Below are 24,540 nucleotides of genomic sequence, written 5' to 3'. Positions count from 1 at the left end.
ACAGAGGGCGTTCTCAATGGTAGGCAAGGTTTGTAACTGTACTGCCCTATATGGCAGTCACATGTGGTGACCAAGCCCTTGAAATGTGGCCAGTGTACTTGGGGAGCTAAATCTTGAATTTAATTTACTTATAGCTAATTTAAATTTAAAATCCATATGTGGTAGTTACTAGTTGCTACTTAATGGACAGTGCAGCATCTGGAACACCTAAAATTATGAATGTGCAATAATTAAGAACACCCATTTTAACACAGAAAGATTCACATTTTAAAGTTTAGAGTTTTTGTTAGAATGTTACAGAGGTATAGGATAGGTGTTTAGCCTAGCGGTTAAGATTCTGATTGTGGTGCCCACATCCCATATTGGAATGCCTGGGTTTGAGTCCCACCTCCGGCTCCCAATTTCAGGTTCCTACAATTGTGCACCCAGGGAGGCAGCAGGAGACAGAAAAAATCATTGAGTCCCTGCTATCCTTGTGGGAAACCTGAGTTGAGTTCCCAGTTCCTGGTTTCAGCTTCAGCCCAAGCCCTGCTTAGGCCATTGTGGGCATTTGGGGCGTGAACCAGCAGATGAGAATATTCTCTATCTCTGTCTCCCTCTCTCTTTCTCTGTTTTTCTCAAATAGTATGTCTTAAAAGAAAAAAAAAAAAAAAGATGATGCAGAGTAATAGAAGGCCTCAAACCACAATTTTTCCAGAGTAGAAAATCACCTTCAGGCTGAGACTAGGTGTAAAGTGGTTAGCATTGCACTGGCATTTTAAAGCTCACAGTGGCTTATTATGTCAACAACAAGGACACCTGGAATTCTTTTACACTCTTATCAACACATTTATCTCTCATAATACGAAATACAGTGGGAGATTTTGGTTGAATAAAAAAACATAAAACAACAATTGACAAGCAGTCTAACCAATAAGTTACTATTTTTATTGCACGATACGGAGATCTGGGGCAGTGAAACCTAATTTAGGGATATTTGGAATACTTTCTGAACAATTTGGGTGCTCATTTTGTATAACTCTACTTTGTAGAGGTCAAGTTTGCATTCATATTTAAAAATACCACAAAATTCCAGGAAAACTCTTGTTTTATAAAGGAGACAAATGCCATTTAAAATGCTGGATCTCAAATATGTAGCTGAGGCTCTGAATACAATTATGAGAAAGAAATAAACCAAACTGGGCAGGATGCCCAGAAACAAGTCAAATGCAAACTTGGGAGAGAAACAGAGATGCAGAAGATGTGGGAGGGATGGCAAGAGGGGTTCCAGAGAAGTGGGACTAAGATAAGGGCCAGAGAGGGACAAGGAAGACCGACGAGGACAGAAGAATAAAGTAACAGTGAAGGAGCCAATCGAACGGCAAAGCCGGGCCCCAAGTCTCAGACTTATTCACAAAAGCCCTGACTGAGACATTCCCATGGGGCGTACATACACACGCACGAGAAGCACATGGTTCTAGCCCTAGAGTGACCGTATGACTTGTCTTACCAAATGGACAGCCCAGGCTCCACTGCTGGATAAACTCGAACAGCAGTGAATCCAGTTTTTTCAAATTACTAGTAAACGCTTCACATGGATCTGAATCTTTGCTCAGTAAAAGAGATGCATCAGTGTTCAAACACTTCAGTTATCCAACAGATAGCAGGAACAAATAGAGGGAGATACAGGCAGCTCAATCAGCCCCCTTGAGCTGTAAACACAGAGAAAAGGCCCATTTTTCACCAGGATTTGGGAGTTCCTTCACCCTCCTGTTTCCAAGAAGACAGGAGCACAACAATTGAAGTCTTTAAGTCTTGGAATTCAAGTGTCTTGATAATTTTAAGCTAGATGCTATAATCAAAGAGGAGTAGGCTTTGTGTTTTGACAAAGACCAGCTAAAGTTGTCATTTCCCAAAGTGACAGTGCCCAACACTGTAGTTTACAAAACATGCCACTCAGATGCACAAGGAGGAACAATAGACCAAGCACTGGACCAGGAGATGCGACTTCTCATTCCAACTCTCCCTTAAGCCAGCTAAATAATAACAAGAACTTTTGGATCACTTCCATCCTATCCTATCTGGATGTAGTCAACATACAGCAATATCAAAATCGCTGAGGCAGTCATGCTGCACGGTGTGAAAGCATCCAGCAAATCCTGCTTCTGCGATCCAAACAGCAGCAGCACCCACGTGCCTCAGATTTGATGAGCTGCAGATCACGGTAGACCCACAGGCAGTGTTTTGGACGTGCCAGGCTCTGTATCCTGTACATCTGTACATTTGCCATCTCAATCTCTCCCCCTGACAACTCCAGCAAGGAAGAAGTGCTACTGGCTCCAGCTTCCAGATGCAAAAATAGAGGCACTGAGAGGTTAAGTGACTTGCATAAGATCATACAGCTGCAACTGGCAGAGCCAGAGTGAAACCTGGGAGGTCTGGTGACCAGGTCAGTGCCCTTAGCACCCACACTCACTGTTGTACCACACACAGGATTTTGTACAAGTTGCTTTTTTTTTTTTTTTTTTGCACAAGAATTTGGTAGGCCGGGTGTCTTGTTATTATCCAAAATGAGGACAGTGGACTAAGTAATTTCCAGAGTTCTCTGGTGTTAAAATTTAAGAGTTCATGGATAAATGAGAGCAAACTGCATCCCGCTCTATGACAGGTCCCCTATTGTTAAAGAAAAAAAAAGACACTTTAATTTTAACTGGATTCTTAAATTCCTTACAGATGAATACTGCTCTTTCTTTCCATTGGCAGAAAAAAGACTGAGAGAATGAAACTAGCATTTTTATTCTTGGTTCTTAAAATAAGGCAGATGCATAAAATACTACACTGTTACTCTTATGTCACCTTCTAATTCAGCTATCTTTACCCCTTTTTATAGCGTTGGATATTGAAAGACAAACTAATGTCACAGCAAATAAATGTACCACCATGTGGCACAAAACATATCATGTGATCTTGTGATTACTGAAGCAGGAACCACAAAGTGTGCATGCATATAAACACCATACACACACACACACACACATTCTCTCTCTCTCTCTCTCTCCTCTCTGTATCTCATAGCACTTCCTATTGAACTGACACGTAAAACAATGGAGTTTTCTCCATTAACTGTGGAACCATTAAAACGTCTTTATGGTTTGCAATGATATAAGAACCTGCAAAGCAGTTTTAGCCCCTTTAACAGTAGCTCTGTCCCCTCCTGAGAATGTCACCATTTGCTATAATAAAAAGGTAGCTCAGATGGTTTTTCACCTCCTTCACGCAATTAGGACTCACAAGGGAAAACCTCACAAAAAATGAGCTTCCATCAAGTGCTGATGTACAAGGATTCTCCAAAAGAAGGAGAAATAGAGCAGAACGTAGGCTCTGCAGGCTCTCATATGACAGCCTCTTCCAGCCATAGTCAGGAATTTCCTGTATAAAAATGAATTCCAACAACTCTTTTCTAATTCTCTAAGTTCCTGGCAGAATGCACCCAAAGCCAATCCACTCGTTCACTGATCCAAATCAGAAGAATTTAAAAATATGGTGAAGTGTGCACTTGAGCTTCATCCTGACTCAGCTAGTAAAGTCTTCTAAGTAGCAGGGCTCAGATTCTAACTTTGGTTCCAAAGCTGCTTAAATCAGTGCCTGCATGTGCAACTGCACACAGACACACACACACACACACACACTTCTCTGGCTTCCTTACCAAATTCTGATTTCCTGAGAGTGAGTAAATATTTTCTTTATTACTGTATGTCATGGATGGACTAACCAAGTGCTAACACATGTAAGTAGAGTAATAAATACCTGCTGGTCAACTGGATTAATAAAGGAATGAATGATTCAGATGAACACAGTTCTGCAAAATTCTCTCAGAGACTCAGTGGTAAATACTGACAGAGCTATGACAGGCCACAGTAACCATTCTGACCTCAACAACCACCCCAGGGGAAACCTGGGTCAATCAGAAAGTTCAAATGTGTGGGCCAAAGTGCACCCAACTACCCAAGCCAAAGCCTGAGTCACTGAAGAGTCTTCCTACTGCTCATTCCCCTCGACCACTTAGTCACCAAGTCTTATTGCTTCTATCCTCTTTACATCTCTGAATCCTGCACCTTCCTTTCTAGTCGCCGCACTGCTCCATACTTTCAGCTTCCTCTGCTCCCACTGCACCGCTGTGTCTCTCGCTGCACAATGAATAGCATTTCCCTCTCTCACCCAGGTTCAAAGTAAGCTGGGTGACAGAAAGGGAAAACTGCACCTGTGTTTCTGGTAACACTAGGACGGAGGTCAGGGTTTTCAGCCAAAAGCCAAGTGCCTGATATTGAACCCAAGGGTTAGCAGCAAGGGATCAGTGCTGGTCTACACAAGGACAAAACAGCTTCTTCCAAAGAGCTGCTTCCAGTACCCTCTTGAAAGAAAAACAAGATGAACCTGAGCTATTAACTGTATTCCTTCCAAACACATCCATCAGGTAAGTATTCCAGGTCAGGACCTCAATTAATGATGCCCTTTTAATCTGAAGGAAACCAGGAATGGAGAAGAGCCCCTCCCCTACCATAAGCACCAGGACCCTTCTCCTTCTAAGTCTGCCCATGCTAAGTTTGCAGTTGACTCTCCTGTCATCCATATGTCTTTCAGGTTATTTTCATGGCCACATGAATGCATCCAGGTGCCCACCATTCTCTCTTCCCCTCATAGCTTACTGATTTATTTCTGTCTTTTGGTCTGACCTCATGTTGTCATCTCACTCCCTTCCCAGACATGCTTAGCAAGCTCTTAGTTATTTTTCCAGACCCAACCCAATGTCACTTCAAGTCAAATGCCCTTGTGATCTGCCACAGATACAGCTGCCCATGGCCATGGTCCCCCACTGCAGACTTAGGGTTTGTCATTCAGAGTCCCAGACTACAGACCCCTTAAGTCAACAAGAATTTCTTAGATTTATTAATCCCATATTACCTAGCAGATTATGCTTACAAATATTTATTGGATTGAGAACATGCAAGTAGCTAAATACAAAGCAGAACATAAAATTTCCATTCACATAAAATGTGATAATGGTTCACAGAGAAGAAATAACAAATGCAATTGAAATCATGTAATGTTTTCTCAAAGTAAAGGGTTAAGTATCATAATCAAAGATATACCTAAGGGAAATCAAAGAAAATTTCATTTTAAAAAGTTAGCATTAAATTGGGTTTGAATTGAGACAATCAAGATGAGTAATCACATAGGAAGAACACTCCAAAAAGAAAGACAGTATGGCAAAAAACACAAATCTAGAAAACCTATATATTTAATATACTTGTAATATAACTTATAATATACATTTAAATATAATATATAAATTAAAGAGCAATGAGCTTCCCAATTTGGCCAGGGCGTGGAGTACATAAAGAAGCACACTGAAAGAAAGCTGTGGGGGATCCCGCTGCAGCAAACACAGGGCCCAAAGTGGTAGATAAAATACATTTTGACTTAATTTACAGTAGTAGTAAATTCTTTGACAATAGAAGTCAAAAAATATTTTCTAAAGAAATACCTGATTAATTTTGCCTGGAAAACAGTATAAAATCTAGATTTTGTAGAAGTGATAATAAGCTAAAATTTTATTTTTCAATTAATTCCAAATTTCCCAGCATCACAGTGACTCTGAGCTGACAATCACTTGGTAATCTCAGTGGAGCGTTATTTGGGCATAATTAAATGGCTAATAAACTATTCAGAATGATCATGAGATCACATATTAATTTGCAGTCATTTTTCATCTTGCTTGTGGTTCAACTCACTCTTCATCTATCTAATGAACCCACACTTGCCACTGGTCCCTCATGTAACAAGCACTGTATACTCCCCAGCGCTTTTAATAGCAAGTAACACAAAATGTTGATTTCAGGTAATAACAACTACGATCATCTGCTGTTTCTTCTCTTCACTATTTCTTCTTCATTGTCCTGCTACCAACTCTGGTGAGCACTTCTCTCTGAAGAACAGTGCACCATGAGCAAGTCACGACCCTGTAGGAATTACTGAACTGCCTGGCTTCAGCCTCAGAGTTGATACAGATGATCTCTAGACCCATCTGCAGGCTATTCTGAGTTACAGCAGAACAACGCTAAACAAATTCCATGATAACTGTTTAAACAGCACCAGTAGCAACAGCCAGACTATAATATTGTTTTTGCTCTTTCACCAACTAGCTAGGTGCTACTGGCTAACCATTTTGAGGTATAGGACTTGATTTTCTGACCTGCAAAATGAAAGGACAAGACTAGGTCCCCTAGTAGAAAGCCAGTGCCGATCTCTTAAATGTCAGCTGAACCCTCCCTTTTAAGAGTAGCCAGGATGACTTACCCAGTTGTGGCATCCCATCCTTGACCTTGTAGACCAGCATCCTATTCCAGTGTTTTCATTGTCTTAAACTGGGTTCCCTGGTAAACAGCCTCGGAGATGATTTGAATGTAGTGGTTTATCGGGAAAAACCCTTTCCATCTCACTGATTAAAGTCTACAGAAGCAGGCAAAATGGACAGAGGAGGAAGTAGGGCCAGGAGCTGTAGCAGCATAGGACTTGGCCAACAGCGTTAGGACTTCTGGAACCCACAATGGTCCCAGGAGTTGTGCAAACCTGTACCACTGCCTCAACTGGTCACCAGATGTTACAGGTTTCTCTCCTCACCTCTCTGCCTTGGGTAAGAATGATTTCTGGAGAGGCCCTGGGCTGGGAGCATCACTGATCAACACTCCAGGCAGCTGAGACAGGAGGGCCTAGGAAGGGGCTATCTGGACAGAGAATGAGGGCAGCCACTACATTCACCTCAGATCGTCTGCAAATAATAAAAGAAGGGCAAAGCGGGATTAAGAATATCGATGTTAATATATTAAGGCTTTGATATCTGCATGGCCTTAACAAAGTTGCTTCTTTCTTTGTGCCTCAGTTTCTTTCTCGGGAATGTGCTTTGAGGACACTTTCGTCATGTTCAGTATCTGTGGTTCTGTTCCATCATTCACTCTTGGTCAATGTCCAAAGTCCTTCTGCAACATACTGCAAAGTCTGCAAGTATTCCTAAGCAAGGAGGGATGTTGAAAAATCTCCAGTAGCATTTGAAGTTCATCTTTGTTAAGTGCGGGGAGATGATCTCCAGAAACAGTAGTTTCTTAGCCACACATTGCAGTGGATGCACGGCCATCTCAAGGTTAAATTAGATCTGCAGGCAGCAACGTGGGAATCCCGACATTAGACTGGGACAATTATTCAGCCAGTTGTGTCTTTATTACCCGTGCTCCCCCTTGCTAAGCAATTTCCCTTATTGGAAGCAAAGAAATCCGACCAAAGCATTTAAAAATGATCCTTTTCCTGTTTTTATTAGCCAGTATCAAAGAAATGTCTATTTGAAGCACAACCAAGAGGAGGGAATTGGATTTTTATTACTCGGTTCACGTTGTTATGGCTTTAGGAGAGCAGAAAGACTCCCTAAGGAAATACTGTCTCTCAAAACAAGTTCGCAGGATAATCAACGGGAGAAGCCTTTCAACAGAGAGGAAAAAACAAAGAAAATTATTAAAATAGAATTAAATAAGCAAAGTGATGCAAAATAAAATGTAAAAAACCCAGCATTCAGCACAGGAATGCCAATTTTCCAAACTGACGGTCACGGCAATATGCACCATATACATTATACAAAGGGGGCTGCACAGATATTCCTGACCAATGGAGCAGCTATTGATTTTGAAATTAAAAAACAGAAAACAGATATGACCGTCAGCTATGAATCTGAATTGACACTTTGGAACTTCAAAGAGCAGCCAACAAGGTTCAGCGTCACATGGAGTAAAATCCCTCCACCACTGAGACATCTGATCTGAACTCACATTCAGTGCACAAGCTAACTAAAACGCCCAGCTCCAAGTAGACATGATATCACAGAGCAGTTCCTCTACTGTAACCACTGCAAGGCCTTAGTCCACAAGGTACAGTTGCCTTCACCTCAGCTTCCATCTCCAAAGGCTCACAGGTTGGGCTATTTCCTTCCTCTTTAGCCACATTCTTTCTTTTCAAAACGTTACTTATTTATTTGTTTGTTTGAAAGTCAGAGTTACACAGAGAGAGGAGAGATGGAGCAAGAGAGGGAAAGAGAAAGAGAAAGAGAGAGAGAATCTTCCATCCACTGATCACTCTCTAAATGGCTACAACAGCTGGGGATAGGCCTGGCCAAAGCCAGGAGTCAGGAGCTTCTTCTGGATCTCCTATATGGGTGCAGGGGCCCAAGCACTTAGGGCATCCTCTGCTGCTTGCCCAAGCACATCAGCAGAGACCTGGATCAGAAGCAGGGTAAGTGGGTCTCCAACCAGCACCCATATGGGATGCCAGCATCACAGGTGGCAGCTTTACCAACTATACCAGTATGCTGGCCCCCTGGGCACATTCTAATGATGACCCTATATCTTAAACTGTTCCTCTAAAAGCTATATGGTTAATCTGTTATTATTTTTATTTATTTGACAGAGTAAGACAGAGAGAGAGAAAGAGAGAGAGAGAGTCTTTCTTCTGTTGATTCATCCCCCAAATGGCCGCTACAGCCGGCGCGCTGCACCAATCTGAAGCCAGGAGCCAGATGCTTCCTCCTGGTCTCCCATGCGGGTGCAGGGCCCACGCACTTGGGCCATCCTCCACTGCCATCCCGGGCCACAGCAGAGAGCTGGACTGGAAGAGGAGCAACCAGGACTAGAACCCGGCGCCCATATGGGATGCCGGCGCCGCAGGCAGAGGATTTACCAAGTGAACCACAGCGCAGCCATCTGTTATTATTAATCTCATTCCACAGCAAAATTAAAATACAAATGATACATTATTTTGGATAGTATTTCTTAAATTCCTTACAGAAGGACACTTAATCTTGATTGACAGAGAATAACAAAAAAATAAATAAATAAATAAGCAACATAATGGAGTTTGCTTAATTTGTAGAAACGAAGTGTTTAAATGTAATATTTACAGTGGGCATTCGACCCAGCAGCTAAGACACCAGCTGAGATGTCCACTCCCCATGTGGCAGTACCGGAGTTCAACTCCCAGCTCCTGACTCCAGCTTCCTGCTAATGCAAACTCTTGGAAGCAGCAGTGATGGTTCAAGTACTTAGGACCCTGCCAGCCATGTGGGAGACCTGGATTGAGTTCCCAGCTTCTGACTTCGGACCCCACCTGTCATGTGTTCTGGGGGAATGAAGCAATGGTTGGGTGTTTTCTCTCCCTCTCTCTCTCTCTCTGCCTCTCAAGCAAATAAATCATTAAAAAAAAAAAAACAAAAAACAAGATTGGATTCTAGAGTCATGTTTGTCTTTTAAAAAAGACTTATTTATTTAAGAGGCAGAGTTACAGAGAGAGATAGAGACAATGAACCATCCACTGGTTCACTCCCCAAATGGCCGGAGCTTAGGCTGATCTGAAATCAGGAGCCAGGAAATTCTTCTAGGTCTCCCTTGTGGATGCTGGGGCCCAAGCACTTGGGCCTTCTTCTACTGCTTTCCCAGGCCATTAGCAGAAAGATGGACTGGAAGAGGAGCAGCTGGGACACAAACCGGTGACCCAGGCAGAGGCTTAACCCACTATGCCACAGCGCCAGACAACAAAATTCATACAGTCATATACTAAATGAATGTAACTTCCTTTTTCTCAAAATGTTTGTGATGTGTATTCATACCGAGTGCATAGTAGTCCATTCCTTTTCACTGCTGTTTAGTACATCATCTGAAAGGAGCTCCTATGAACTCACTCGTAATTTTTTAAAGAAACAATGAATACAGACTACGTCATGCTTCTTGAAACAATAAAGTAATTTGATATGATAAAAAAGAAAAAATACAGGTTTTATTAAATTATTTTGAATCTTTGTCAAAAATTGATAGAAATTATAAACTATTATAGTTTTAATGACTTTGTCACTGTTTTAAAATTTAGTGTATATGAGTGTAGTTTGCTTATTGTTTATACTTCTTGTCTATTTTCCTTTCTACTTTTTATTTGTTGAGCTCTCATTGACTATAATGTAAATTGAAAAAAATGTTACCTCAAAAAATATTGTTTTAAAAAGTTAAAAAATAAAATGAATAAGTAAGGTCTCATGCACATGTACACTACGGATCACAATATATTTCATATTTTCTTATACTGATTATTTTATTGCATTTACCAATGCAGGCAGAGGAAGATCTACAAGAAATCATCTCAATCATAGCAGGCACACATAATAACTTGAATAGTTTATAAAACAAACAGGAGAAAAATAAAGATTCAAAGACCTAAGAGAAATTAGATCGACATGAATTTTAAAAGATTTATAAGCCTATGTCTCTTTAATCCAGAGAGCAAATTCAGAGCCAAAGAAATGATTTATTAAAGATCAGAATTTTGGGATGCTGCCTGCATCTCATATCCAAGGGCTAGCTGGAATGTTGGTTCAAGTCCCAGCTACTCAGCTTCCAATCCAGCTTCCTGATAAAGTGCACCCTTGAAGGCAACAGATGATGCTCATGTGCTTGAGGAAGACCTAGACGACGTTCCCGGCTCCTAGCTTCAGCCTGATCCAACCCTGGATGTTGCCAGCACCTGGGGGGTGCACAAGTGGATAGAAGATATTGATATCTCTTTCTCTCTATCTCTCTCTCTCTCTCTCTCTCTCTCTGTCATGCCCTGTCTGCCTTTCAATTAGATAAAAATAAACAAAATTTTTAAAAATAATTTCTTAAATGTTTTTGGATTAATGACTTGCTTAATTTGTTCACATAATCAATTCCCAAATCAGCTAAAACAAATATTACAAACTATATAATTTTCAACAAAATACACAGTAGCATCCTACTCAACACTAATGATGGAAAAAAGTTAGACCAACAGTGCTGTAAAGTGGCAAGCTTCAAAAGTTTTCAGCAATCATTTTTTACAATATTTAGCAAGCACCTAATGTTTCCTTAGATATACAAATTAAATTTTTACCCATAAGAACACGTAATTATATAAATACATACATATAAAGTTCCAAGTAAGAATGTCTTCAGAAGAAAAGTCATGTCTAGAGAAACTTTTGTTAAGAGTAAAATATTCAAGTCTGAGAAAGGTTCACTGAAAATATAATTGGGCTATTCATAGACTTTTTAAAAAATACCATAGAGATCATGGTATAGACTCACCCTCGTGTATTTAACAAAACACTTCTCTACCTCTAGTAGAAATTTAAAGGCAATCAAAGGCTCCCCATTTGTTCTTTCAGGTCCTTACTTTCAAGAAATTTAAAATACTGTCAGAAATTCCCAGTTATAAGCCTCTATAATGGGGACCAGGGTTGTGGCACAGCAGGTTGTTACTGCCTGCAACACTGGCAATCCACATGGCCACCAGTTTGTGCTCTGGCTGCTCCACTTCTGATCCACTTCCCTGCTAATGAACTGGGAAAAGCAGCAGTGGAAGATGGTTCAAGTGTCTGAGCCCCTGCCACCCACATGGAAGACATGGATGAAGCTCCTGGCTCTGGCCTGGCCCAGTGATGGTGTGGGCATCAGGAGAGTGACACAGCAGATGGAAAATTCTCTCTCTCTAACTCTGGCTCTTACATAAATAAATAACTCTTTTTAAAAACATCCTCTATAATGATTATTCTCTTTTTTAAAATCATAACACCTGGGGAAGAGCAATGGGACAACACAGTGTGCTACATTCACCCCACCTACACTTCACTGCAAAATCAAGGCAAGCCACTCAGTCTGCCAAGGCCCCGGTTTCCTCCCCTACAACCTGGACATAATGAGAGACACCACGCCCACAGTCCTGTGATGGTGAGATTACTTTCTAAAACAATTCATAATTTCCAAAGCTATACCAATACATAATTACGGAAAAGGCTCCCACAGGCTAGTAAAAAAAAAAAAAAAAAAAAGGCATTTTGCAATAATTCCTCATATAAACTGATCTTTCAAAATTGTAGTTTTGAAACCAGAGGGAAATGCAAGATACAAATTACAAACTGTTCATAGAGGCTGGCTCAGGCAACACGGTGCTGTGCATTAAGCCATCACTTGGGATGCACATGGGAACTCTTCGCTCAAGTCCCAGCTGCTTTGCTTCCCATCCAGTTCCCGTATAATGCACCTGGGAAGGCGACAGGTGATCGCTCAGGTTCTTCGGCCCTTAGCACCCACGTGGGAGCCGCAGATGGAGTTCCTGACCCCTGTATTCAGGCTGACCCAGTCCTGGTTACTGAGGGCATTTGGGGAGGGAACCAGCAGATGGGAGATATCTCTGTCTCTCTGTCTCTCACTTTCTCTCTCTCCCTCCCTCTTCCCCGTCTCTCCTTTCTGTCACTCTGTCGTTCAAGTCAATACATAAATCAGTTTTGAACAGTACATGTTCTCTTTCCCCAGACCTCAATTAACTTTTGTTTGCGAGCAGTTACAAAGGGTATTCCAGGTTAAGGGCCATCCTGGCACAAAGATCGGTGAAAAGTTAATGCTCTGGAGAACCCAGAGGGAACCCTCTAGGTTTAACTTTGCACTGAGTGGACTCTTAAGAATAGGTTAATTACTTGACTAGCTAGTGTTCTGATAGACAGGAGGTAGCCTGCCAATCTGTCAGCAGATTGCTGCCTAATGAGCAGTTAATGTGTCCTTTGGAATCACACAAGTGAGCTGAACGTTTCCTTCAGAGAATGCCTTTCATTTTTGACCACCTAGTCCATAAAACTGTCACTTGTTCTTTTTAAATTTCTTTTTCACGGCTACTTCTCAGGCATTGCAATGCTTTGAAATACACAAGCAAAACAAGATTGGAAGGATTTGGGGCACAACCCAAATGATGAGACGGGAGCAGTGATGGACACAGTGCAGAGGGGCATGGGACAACAGCACCACGAATTTCACGTGTGGCTGGGCCACAGTAGCTGTGTGCTTTGGGCAGGCTGTCAGCTTCCAAGATGCCCTGTTGGTAACTGAACAGCAGCTGCCTTGCTGCCTGTTCTGAGTACCACACACATGGCTGTGTTAGGTGCTTAGCAGAGGAAGTGGCCCCCTAGGGAGTGTTCAATAACTTATAATTGAAAATAAAATAGACATAGCAGTAGTCACGCCTCCCAAATATCTATTCACATTCATTTTTATCCTGTGAGTTAATATTCTTTTAAAGAAAGTTGAGTAGATCATTGATTCTTCTCATTGCAACAAGAAACAACTGATGTTCTAATTCCCATTCACCCTCACTTTGTTCACTTCTCCCCTCTGCTTGTGTCTGTATTCTTTCTTCATTCCCATCTCCAGTGAATCACCTTCCTTGTCTTTTTGTGATCAGAGCTACCAATGAGAGTAAGAACATTTAAGACCTGTCCTTGGACTTAATCAAGGTGCCCCCACAATTTGACCCAAGCAGTCTATGGAACCAAAAGTTTCAAGTGCACATGCAAGTAGATGTTTCTTGACCTTGCCACCTTGCCAAGGTCAATCCACAAGTATCAGAGAAATTCCTGACATTTTTCTCTAGAAATGTTGATTCTCTTTCCACTACTACATCTGCTTGGAAAATGCTGCAAAGGAATTTACCACAGAAAGGGTAGCAAACAAAATATGTTTTAATAACATTTCTACACTTTGCTCAAGGCTTCTAAAGTTACAATTATGAGTTCATGCAGCGTTAACAACTGTTTTTCATTTTGTTACCGGTTTAAGAATTTCAATAGGAATTGATAGAATGAGCACATCTAATGCACAACCTAATAGAGATTTATGATTCCAGAAACAGTCTACACTTCTTCAACCATGGAATGGGGAAAATGGTGACCATATGTTTATGTTTCATTGCTGAGGAAAATTCAGAGATGGTTAGTGATTATTCATGTCAAAATTTTTAAAGCTGTACCTCTTTGGGGGTATTAGCTAACACATTTTGGAAATATCTGCCTGCAGGCTCCCATTCTCCTTCATTGCGCCACACAGGCTTGGGAAGCACACAGGCTGGAAAGGTATGTCTGCCCCTCCACTGAAGCATGCCATGCCCCTCACTTATATAAAAACCACAATACTACTTCTCCAGGAACTAAACCCCGTGAGAAGTGGAGCATGAGGATTTGCACAATGACTAAGGAGAGTCCCTAAACCAAACAGTTAATTTCTCCCAAGAGCCTGAGCCACTCCTCCTAATAACTTCATTCATTATTGTTATTTATTTTAGGAAAGCGCACCCATTTTCTAGGCATGTCTGTCCAGAACTGTCATCATTTAGGGAGTGGAGAAGTAGAGTCTTTCTGTGAATCAGCACTTCTCATCTTGGGCTGAAATCACTAGATATTATGGCTAAGCTATGGTTCATTCCTTGGGGATTGATGTGAACTGAAATACAATCCCTATTGTGAGGTATTAACAGGATGGAAATGTAAACTGACTGTGGCGTTTACAGGAGGGGCCTTTGGGAGGTGATCAGATAGATCATCAGAGTGCCACCCACATGGTTGGATATTGGTGACTTTGTAAGGAAAGAGAAGACAAAAGAGAAAAAGAGACTGACACACACACGTGCTCTCCCTTGTCTCTTGCCCAGTGATACCCTACACTTCCTCAAGACTCTGCCAGCAATAAAGTTCTCATCAGATGTGGCCATTCAACCTTGGACCAGAGACTGGGCCAAAATAAACCTTTCTAGTCACAAATATGGGGGCTTCCATGCCTAGCTTCTCAATTAGACTCTGAGCTACCCGAGAACAAGTCTTACGTCTTACTCCATCTGGAGGTCACTGCAGTGAGTAGATGGAAGAAGTGGTCTAAATTCCTGTGACTGTAACAAAAACTAAAAAAAAGCACTACATTTTGGGGACGTTCGGCCAACGTTGACCTAACTCCCATGTGGAAGCACAGCTGTGCTCCCCCTCCACCCCCAGCAGAGGTTAGGCTGTACAAAATTGTCTTCAAGCTCCTTGAGGAAGATGTTCTTTTTGAGTGGTTCCAGTCAATTCTGCAGCTTCTGATCAAATACCACAAGCCAACTATACCAATTAAACTCTTAACTACAAAGTTAAAATATTTATTCAAGATAACCAGCAGAAGCACAATAAAAAGCCTTGCTTCAAGCTTATTAGATCTGCACGGTTTAGGATAATAGGAAAAAAAGTGACCCTCTTAAGTATAGTTGGTATCCATGACTACACTGAAAATAAAGTAATTTAAGTAATTTATCAAAATCAATTTATCAAAATCAATTTTCAGAGCAGATTATATCCCACTGACGGCAGAGGAAAGAGACTAGCATTGTGATGCAACAGGTTAAGTTGCTGCTGGCAATTCCAGCATCCTGTATGTTCAAGTCCTGGCTGCTCCACTTCTGATCCAGCTCCCTACTAATGTACCTGGGAAAGTAGCAGAAGATGGCCCAAGTGCTTGGACCCCTGCACCCATCTGGAAGGCCCGGATGAAGCTCCTGACTCCTGGCCACTGAATCTGTTAGTGAAATGGTGTTGTCTTATCTAAGCTGCCATCTTAAGTGCCTGATGCTATCTTAGGCTCTGACTTAAGTCTCCATCTTGTACAATAAGTTCAGTCCCTCCAGAATTCAGCTTGGCTTACTAGGAGTCAGGTAATCAAATGGCCCAACCACGAACGTCAACTCTACCTCCCCTCTACAGGATTAGCTGCTCCCACTTCCTCATCCCTGCAAGGCTATAACAAGGCCTGCTTTCCCACACTGGCCCTCTCTTTGGCCTCTCTTGCCCTCTCTAGCCTGTCGGGTTCCCGCCTTCCGACAATAAGCTTTTCTTTTAACTCCAGTGTTTTGTGTGTTTTGTGGTGGCCTTTCAGCATTATTTGGGGAGTGAATCAGTGGATGGATGATATCTCTATCTCTCACTCTCCCTCTCCCTCCCTCTGTAACTCTAACTTGCAAATAAATAAATAAGTATTTTTTAAAAAGGCAGGAGAAAAAACAGGTTTGCCAATTAACATAGAAATATATTTAAAAACATATAAACACACACATGAGACATATGCATTGCACATACAGAATGACACACAGAGATATACACAGAATTAACCCAGGAAAAGTGACGATAGTACTGTTGGATAACCAGTTATCATGGTGGGAAACAGAGCAAAGTAATTTAGAGCCAAATGATAACCCTGCATCAGCCATTATCATATATGAAAGAATGCTTGCCAGGAGACTTGGCTTAGGGTCAGATGGTTGATCCTGTACTCTATACAGAAGTCTCTGGCACACGTACATGGTCACTTTCCTGTAGACTTGCTCCCTCATTAGGAAGTCCAGCTGAGACTTGGACACCTCTAATTATTTGGCAAGCCTTCCTTAGAGCCAACTCTAACTCCTTGTAACTCTCATAATCAACCTTTGTTCAGCACTCTGAAATACGACACTCATCATGACAGTTCTTCAAATATTATTTTTAAGTACTAAGTTTCTAAACTTCATTTATCTCCCTCATCATTCATTCAAAGAATTGATTCAGTCTAGTTTTTATGCCAGATTCTGTCACATATTTTTAATACATTCCTAAGACAATCTTAAAATGCACAGTACCTAGGAGTCCCCACTAGTCAGTCAAGCAATGGTAGCTAAACAGCTTCCAGAGATACCTGCAGGTATAAATGAAGAGCAAAATGATACCTCATTACTCAAAATCAATAGAGAATCCATTCTGCTTCAAAGCGTAGAGGGAATAAAAGACAAAATTTATGTGAGTTAATTCTCAAGCTGAAATAAAAGTTACCTCTTTTTACTCTTTTGCTTTAAATTTGCAAAAAAAGTCACCAAATCTCTGAAAATATCTTCCCATTTATATCTGCTATGATATAACAGGATGAAACATAGAACCAAAGAACTCAAAAGCAAGGTTAGTGGCTACACTGAGTCCTCTACTATATCAGACCATGGAAAACTGATAATGCTACATTTTTCCTAAAGTCAGACTTTATGCCTTCAAACTTTGCAAGGGACTGAATGTGGCCTGTGAGAGGTAATAAAGTAAACAGGGAGGAGCCCTCATGAATGGGATTAACTCCCTTCTAAGAGGTGGGCACACTAGCTATCTTCCCACCACGGCCAGGTGAGGACACGAGAGGATGGCAATCCACCCCTGAAAGAGGGTCCTCACCAGAACCTGACCACGCAGAACCCTGATCTCAGACTTCTGCCCTACGGAACTGCGAGAAATAAATGTCTATAATTTACAAGCCATCCAGTCTCTGCTACTGTGTTATAACAGCTCGAAATAACTAGGACCAGCATGGAGGAGTATTCCCCTTCATTTAACACCATGGCAGTTAGAAATAATGGTGACAGGGGACCTGGATCCCCCAAGCACAGTCCCTCATTTCCTATAGGTCGTGGTCTAAATGCTAGCTTTTCAGTAAAGACCATGGTTACTACTCAATTAAAATTCCAGTGCCCTTTTCTTCCCACATTCCCAATTCCCATAATCTGCCAATTTCCATTATTCAGAGGCCTTAGCCTCTTGTAATGTACCATACGGTTTATAGAATTATTATGTTTGCGTATGTGTGTTAATTGTCCCAATTCCCCTCCATCCTCTCTCTCTCTCTCTCTCTCTCTCTCTCTCTCTCTCTCTCTCTCTCTCTCTCTCATACACACACACACACACACACACAACAGAATATGCAAAAGATAGAAATTTTATCTGCCTGCTGAATTATCCTAAGAACCTAGGAGACCCTGGGCCACAGTAGAAATAAAATGTAAACATATGGTCGCTGAATGAATGCTTAGAGTTGCCCTCAACTCAACCTATACCCACTGTATGACTCTGGGAAACCTGTCAAACGCTCTAGTCCTGTGTCTCCTAACAGACAAAACAGGAACACCTGAGTACCTGCTCCATGGGATTACTGTGAGGATGAAGTGAGTTGGAGCGCGTCGAGTGCTCAGAATCACCCCCTGGACATACATACTTGCACCAAACCTTAACTTTCATATTATTTCAAAGTATGTTTTCCAAGGTGGTGATGGATTTGCCATGATTAATGCTCTAGGGTGACTGGCTTGCCTCCTATCCAACAACAGAGATCCGAGATGCTGAAAGGAACCCACAGCCCTTGGTAGAGCAGAGAGCTACCAAGGGTCAATTCCCATTGCTAGAGGCTCATCAGCTCCAATTCAACACTATCCAGGGCTTTGCAAAAGAGCTGTTAACAGAGTAAGTGCTACTGCCTCTGACCTGCTGCAGTAGAATAAACATGACACTGAAACCACCGAGTTAGTGACTGTGAGGCTGGGAAACCTTAAAAGGCAGGGAAAACAGCACCTCGCTTCCTACTTGAACTGGGATTTGTTTGTTTGGCTTAACTGGAGTCAGAGCTAATGGTTCTAATGGCTTTGAATCACGCAGCTCATTCTCCAGATTTCTATGCATGAGCTGTAACTTATACTTTATGAAAAAAGATAAAGAGGGAAAGAATAGCCCTCCATAAAAGAATTTACCAGAACACACTAAGCATTTAGACATTCGCTTACGTTTCTAAAAACCTAAAGATCGAGAATCCAAGTCAGCCTGAAGACAGAGAGTAGCAGGGTTGCAAACTAGGTCCTTAATCTGAATCTTTAGTAGCGTTTAGAAAAACAAAACACTTTGGAAACACCCATTGGGGTGTTTCAAGAAAAGCAAGGATTTAAGGACTGGTGGAGTTAGGAGGGGAGGTGGGAATGAATGCGGAATAGAGAGACCACGGAGAAAAAGAAATGACAAAGGGGGAGGGGCACATACTGATTTCTTAGCTGTAACAGTCTTAGCTTCCTATAGGTTACAACATGTCTCCCCAAGGCTAATCTCTGCTAAATTGCCCATTATGGCATGAAATGAATGATGACACACTCAGGGAACAGATAATAGTAATGCCCCCAAGGAATTTCTCTCCTTAGAGAAAGAAGAGCCCAAGAGTTGACACTAGGTATAAATAAGTCTCCACCCTCCCAACTTGATGCTCTTGCACTCCACACAAGAACCTCCAAGAAGTTTGAACGTGCATGTGTAAATGATCAAAGAACTGGAGAGTCTCAGTTTCCGACAAGCTCCCAGGTAATGCTAATACCACTGGTCCTTGGGTTACACTGATTACTCTTGGAAGACTTTGTGCCCTTGCACCTGCTAGGGCAATCTTCCTGAACAAGTTTTTTTCAATAAGAAAGATAATTTTCCAAGAGCAGAAAAATGTGAGCTTGCCAATAAATTATTAACACTTTAGAAGTCCTAATGATTCAACAATTCTGCAACATTCAAGAAGCATGTGCATGGTGGTATCAAATGCCACTAATCCATATGCTATACATATGTTACAGATGTTCAAAGTATACACAAACACCAGTGTTTTATAGTTACTATGCACTCTATTAATACATATTCATTGACAATTTCCTATCAAAGTTTTATAAATATATTATACTGCATTGCACTACATCTATACAATGGTTTTAACTCCCAGTCTCTTTTGACAAAGGGTATACTATGTCTAGCAGATATTTTTCAATTCTTTTGAAATCTGGCATTTTAGGCAAGAAACAAGGCACTACAGCAGCAAATTCCAACCAGATTGTTTGCACAGACTTTACCAGGCAATAGCACAGCATAAAGTTGACCATACATAACTGTAAAACATAATCCTACTTAGGAGGGGCTATAGTATAACTGAAGGTATGAAGGGGGGAGGGGTTCTAATAATTCTCTTCCTCTAGTCTTTCCCTTGCCTATCACAGAGAAATCTAGATGCATGTGAGAGGAGTTGATGAAAACTAACCACAGTGTTCCCCTCCAGCCAAAACTCACAGTTTCCTCCCCAAACTTCCTATTGGTCCCCTTGAATCAGCTGAGTACAAGAGGTTTTGTCTATAAAAAGTCCACAGTGTATCTAAATCTGATCCCAGTAAAATCTGACTTCAGCTGAAGTGAAAATGCAGAGGTAGCATTTACGGACAACAGCTGGAGAACATTAGTTCCCTGTCTCTCCTTTTCTCTCCCAAGGGTTGAAAATTCTGCCGTTCAGACAGGAAGTCGTCATATACCACACACTGTACAATGGGAGAATGCTGGGCTATCAGAGGAGTTGAAGACTAGAAGGACTGAGTGGGGTGTTCAGAGGTACAGCAGAGTCCCCTTGGGCTCCCCTTTACCCCAACAGTGTTCAGGGAGCAGACTGCACACCCAGAGTTGACAAGGACATACTACAATCACTGAAAGCTTTTTAATGATTCAGGGTAAGAAGGCTGAATCTTTCATTTTTCCACACATTTTAGAAACATTAACTCTAAGGCATTTTGGGGAGTGGCCAAGATTCTCCAATAATCTTTTTTGGCATACTTTCATATTTTCTATCTAAAATGACAACCTTTAACTTCTTTTTAAAAAAATGAATAGTAAAAAAAAAAAAAATCCTCACACAACTGCCCAGGATGGATGGATGGATATACAGATAGTTAGCATCCAAAAAGCTTCTGGAAAAAAAAGACTTAAAAGACATGCTTATTTTGGTGCAAAAAAAAAAAAACTGAAATACAATTTTTTCATGAACTTTTGGAAGGCCCATCAGTGTTTACATATGCTTCTGGAAAGCGAGTGACGAAGAATACGTATGTATGTGTGTACACACACACACATGGAATTCAAAACATGATGATCTGGAAAAGAATGACTTAAACAAAAGTTTCATGTGGACATGGTTTTTTAGGGTCGGTTTCTGCTGTAATTCCACAAAGCCGCTGAGAAACGAACAGGATAAACACGGGGAGAGACACCCACACTCTGTGGCTGCAGCTCAAAGTTTGCAACAGGGTGACGGGAGGCTCCTCACCTCCACAGGCCAGCAGCGACTCTGCAAGACCGGCCCCTCCTGCAGGAGCGCCTGTCCGCTGGGGCCGGCTGCACAGCTGACCGCGTCGCCCCAGCTCCCCTCCAGCCAAGCTCACCAGATACAAACCTCGCCGACTGCCGAACTGCGTATCGGGGGCATGCAGTGAATCAATCGGGTTACAACACTAGGGTTCTATGCACAGAGGGGGAGGAGGGACGAGGGAGAAGCCAACCCACACATCCATCATCCTTTGAGGAGTAGGTGGAGTTTCAAGTTTCCCCAACTTCCAAGTTCCCACTTGACAGGCAATATTTCTGGGCAATGTCCAGCCCCACGTAACAGATGGTCCTTTGCCCATCTTGAGCCCGAAGAGAGCCCAGACAAAAGCGCGCAGCCTCGTGGGACCCAAGGGTGGTTAGTCTCACGAAGCTGTCAGACCAAGGGCAGTTAGCAAAGAATGCAAGCTTCACTTCTCCTCCCAGAAGTGTTTCCTGCTACAGGAAAGTAAGTCCAGGGGGCCGGAGCACAAAGGCCTGGGAAACTTTTCACTGCGTTATTTTTCCAAAACGTCTTCTTGCCATCTGCCAGACCATCATCCTAAACCCGAGGCGCCCAGAGAAGCAAAGTTGAGGCACATGTGTTCTCAAACGCAGCTGCGATGCAACTTGGACCATCCCAAACACAACCTGGGAAGTTGCTTAAAGACGCCCCGGGGTGGGGCAAGCGTCCTCAGGGTGCCTGACCCACTCCTCGGTCATCAGTGCCAAGGGGGAAGGTGATGGCCCACACGGGGTGCCAAACAGGGGCGCGCCGGGGCAGCGCGCCTGAACCCCCTTCCCAGCCGCGAGGTCGAAAGGAAGGGGAGGGGGGTGGGGAGGGACGCGATCCCAGAGGGTGAGGACGGGCGGCCCACTCACCCTCACTGCCGTACTGTTTGCCATTGTTCGCGCCCATCCTGTCGCCGTCATGCCCGCCGTCTCCCTGGACACTGCATAGCTGGGGCGCACCGCCTGCGCGCTCGGCCACTGGAAAGCCTGCCCGACGGGACCGTTAGCTGCGCATACCCCTCGGCTCCGGGGCCGATCTCGGCCAGGGGCGGCCCCTGCGCCCCGGTGGGAGGCGGTGCTCCGTCCCCTCCTGGCACCCCTGAGTGCTCCGGGCGGGGCCCCGGGTGGCTGCCGCTCAGAATCCGCGTTCGGGGCCGGCGGGCGCAGCGCCACGGAGAGCCCGCGCCCGGGGGCCGCCCAGAGGCTCGCCGCGCCGCCGCCGCCGGGTCCCCATCCGCCCGCCCCGACTCCCCGCGGTGGGCGCAGAGCCGCGCGGGCGCGCGGGCTCCGGGGCTCGGCCGCCTCCCTCCGGCGTCCCTGCGCGCCCGCGGCTTCCCCGGGGAGGGCGCGGCGGCCACTTGTTGCGGGTGCCCGGAGCGAGTGGAGACTGGCGGCCCGGCGCGGCTCGCCCGCGGGCCGGACTTTTGTTAGCGCCAGGCGCCTCCTCTCGCCGCCCAGCGTCAATCACAGCTGGAGCCCCGGGGAGGAAGGCCGGCCCGGAGATGCGCGGCCTTTTAAAGGGGCAGCGCGCCTTTTCGGGGCTCCAGCTCCGCGCCCCAGGCTCGGCGTCGGCTCTGCGCGCCACCCGCGAGCCTTGGAGACAGGAATAAGCCGCTGGCTCCGGCGTGCTATTGTTCTTTACAGGCCTGGCCCGGCGCTGTAGGATGAGCCTCCAGGAGTCCTTCGAATTCCCTGGGGCTTGTCTGCCAAGGTGGCCCGGTTTGGGGGTGTGGGCACTGGGAACAGGCACGCGTCGGCGTCCGCTTCTGTCGGTTTTCGGGTATCTACGCGGGCAGTCTTCGGGGGCTCCCCACGTGTGGGAGCTGAGGCGGGGAAGGGAGGAGAGAAGGAGGGGAAACTTGAAGCGAACTTAGCTGGGAGCCCGGTCCCCGAAGAGCCAAAAGCAGTCCCCGCCCCACGAGGGAGGCTTCCGGGCTCAAAACTTACAGAGCTCTGGAGCCAGGAAATGGGCTTCTTCCCCCGTGCTGTGGGTGATACCCTTTGTTCAGTACAGCACCAGCTCTTTGGGGGCGTTTATGTGGCCTTAAAGACACCCTGTGGTGCTCCCTCCACGAAACAAAAACAAAAAGCAAGCAATTAATTAATTAAAGGAATTATTTTTAATGTTCATTCCTTTTTCAGCAAATACCTAGAATTCTGCAGCAGTGCATCCTGGAAAAGTTCAGGGCACTCACAGGGCACAATTCTTTGTAGGGAGACAAGCTCAGCAGTTTCTTTTCATAGGGGTTAGATGTTGCAAATTAAAATTACACAATGATGCGTATGTTAGTGTATGTATCGCCATATATGTGTATGAGAGTACATGCATGTGATAGTTGAATGGAGAACCAAGAGCCTTATAATTGCATATTTATTTAAGATTTATTTTGTTTATTTGAAAGGTAGAGTTAGAGAGCGAGGTAGAGACACTGAAAGAGAGAGATCTTCCATCTGCTGGTTCGCTTTTCGGAGCTGACCTGAATCTAGGAGCCAGGAGCTGCTTCTGGGGCTCCCAGGTGGGTGCAGGGGCCCAAGCACTTGGGCCATCCTCTGCTGCTTTCCCAGGGGCGTTCGCAGGGAGCTGGATCAGAAGTGGGGCAGCTGAGGCTCGAACTGGCAACCATATGGGATGCGGGCACTGCAGTCCCAGGCTTTAACCTGTGGTGCCATAGCACCGGCCCCCATTTCATATTTCTTAAAAGACTTGTGACCACATGCAGAAATTGTTAGTAATTGGATTTCCTTTAAATTATATTTGAGTAATTTCCTTTAATATACTGAAATTTTGGTTCTTAACAAGGGAAGACAGCTTTTCAAAAGTTAAAAATCTAAGGGCTGTGTTGTGCCACAGGAGTTAAGCCCCTAATTATGACACTGGCATCCCATATCAGAGTGCCTGCCCGAATCCCAGCTGCTCTGTTTCTGATCCAGCTCGCCCTGTAAATGTGTCGAGGAAGGCAGAAGATGGTCCAGGTACTTGAGTGCTTGCAGCCCATGTGGGAAACCAGGATGGAGTTCAGGTTGTTAGGACCATCTGGGGAGTGAACCAGAAGATGGTAGATCTCTTTCTGTGTCTTTCCCTCAGTGTGTCACTCAGCCTTTCAAATAAATATATAAAAGAAAAAATCTAGATTTGCTGTGCAGGAAATACTGTGTATTAAAAGAAAAATAATTCATTCATCCATTTTTAAGGATGGGGGTGAGTTTTGCATTGTAATGATAACATTTATACTCTCCCAGCCCAAGGAGATGTAAGATTATATCTTATATATTATAACAGCATGTGCTTCTCAAATGCCTCCTAAATTAAATTCAAAACTTGTAACATGGGCATTAAATAAGGTAAAGGTATCACAGACATGGAAGAGTAAATGATTTTCAAATAATCCACCTGAAGGTATAAACCCAGCATAGAAAGGAACCGACATCTGCGTTATCTTCACACAAAGTAAGTTTCTGAATCTTGGTCCTTGTGATTTTTTTTTTTTTTTTTGTCACCATTTAGGAGACTACCATGGACCTCATAAATTTGGAGAATTCCCTGAAGAAAAAGCAGCCATAGGTGGGGAGCCAAGGAGACTTGTCTTCCTGTTTGACACAGAGAGTTCAGAGTTTGCTTTATCTATGCTACTACCATACTGCATGCTGCTCTCAGTCTCTCTTTTGAAGTTTGC

At 43.5% G+C, this 24,540-nt stretch overlaps 1 protein-coding gene across 2 annotated transcripts in view; it reads right to left on the bottom strand.

The window, feature by feature from the left end:
• FBXL7 (F-box and leucine rich repeat protein 7) overlaps positions 1-22,010 on the bottom strand; it is a 452,031-nt gene extending 430,021 nt beyond the window's left edge. Inside the window, exon 1 of one of the 2 annotated variants that reach the window (XM_062212076.1) lies at positions 21,737-22,010. In XM_062212076.1, the coding sequence (XP_062068060.1) occupies positions 21,737-21,773 (37 nt within the window). In that variant the 5' untranslated portion in view covers positions 21,774-22,010. The remainder of the gene's footprint in view (positions 1-21,736) is intronic. The other variant, XM_062212074.1, reaches the window with a different exon arrangement.
• Between the last annotated feature and the right edge of the window lie 2,530 nt (positions 22,011-24,540).

The sequence above is a fragment of the Lepus europaeus genome, chromosome 15 (genome assembly GCF_033115175.1).
Source record: "Lepus europaeus isolate LE1 chromosome 15, mLepTim1.pri, whole genome shotgun sequence".
NCBI lineage: Eukaryota > Metazoa > Chordata > Mammalia > Lagomorpha > Leporidae > Lepus > Lepus europaeus.
The sequence above is the reverse complement of the archived record's forward strand: the minus strand, read 5'-3'. Positions and strand labels throughout refer to the sequence as shown.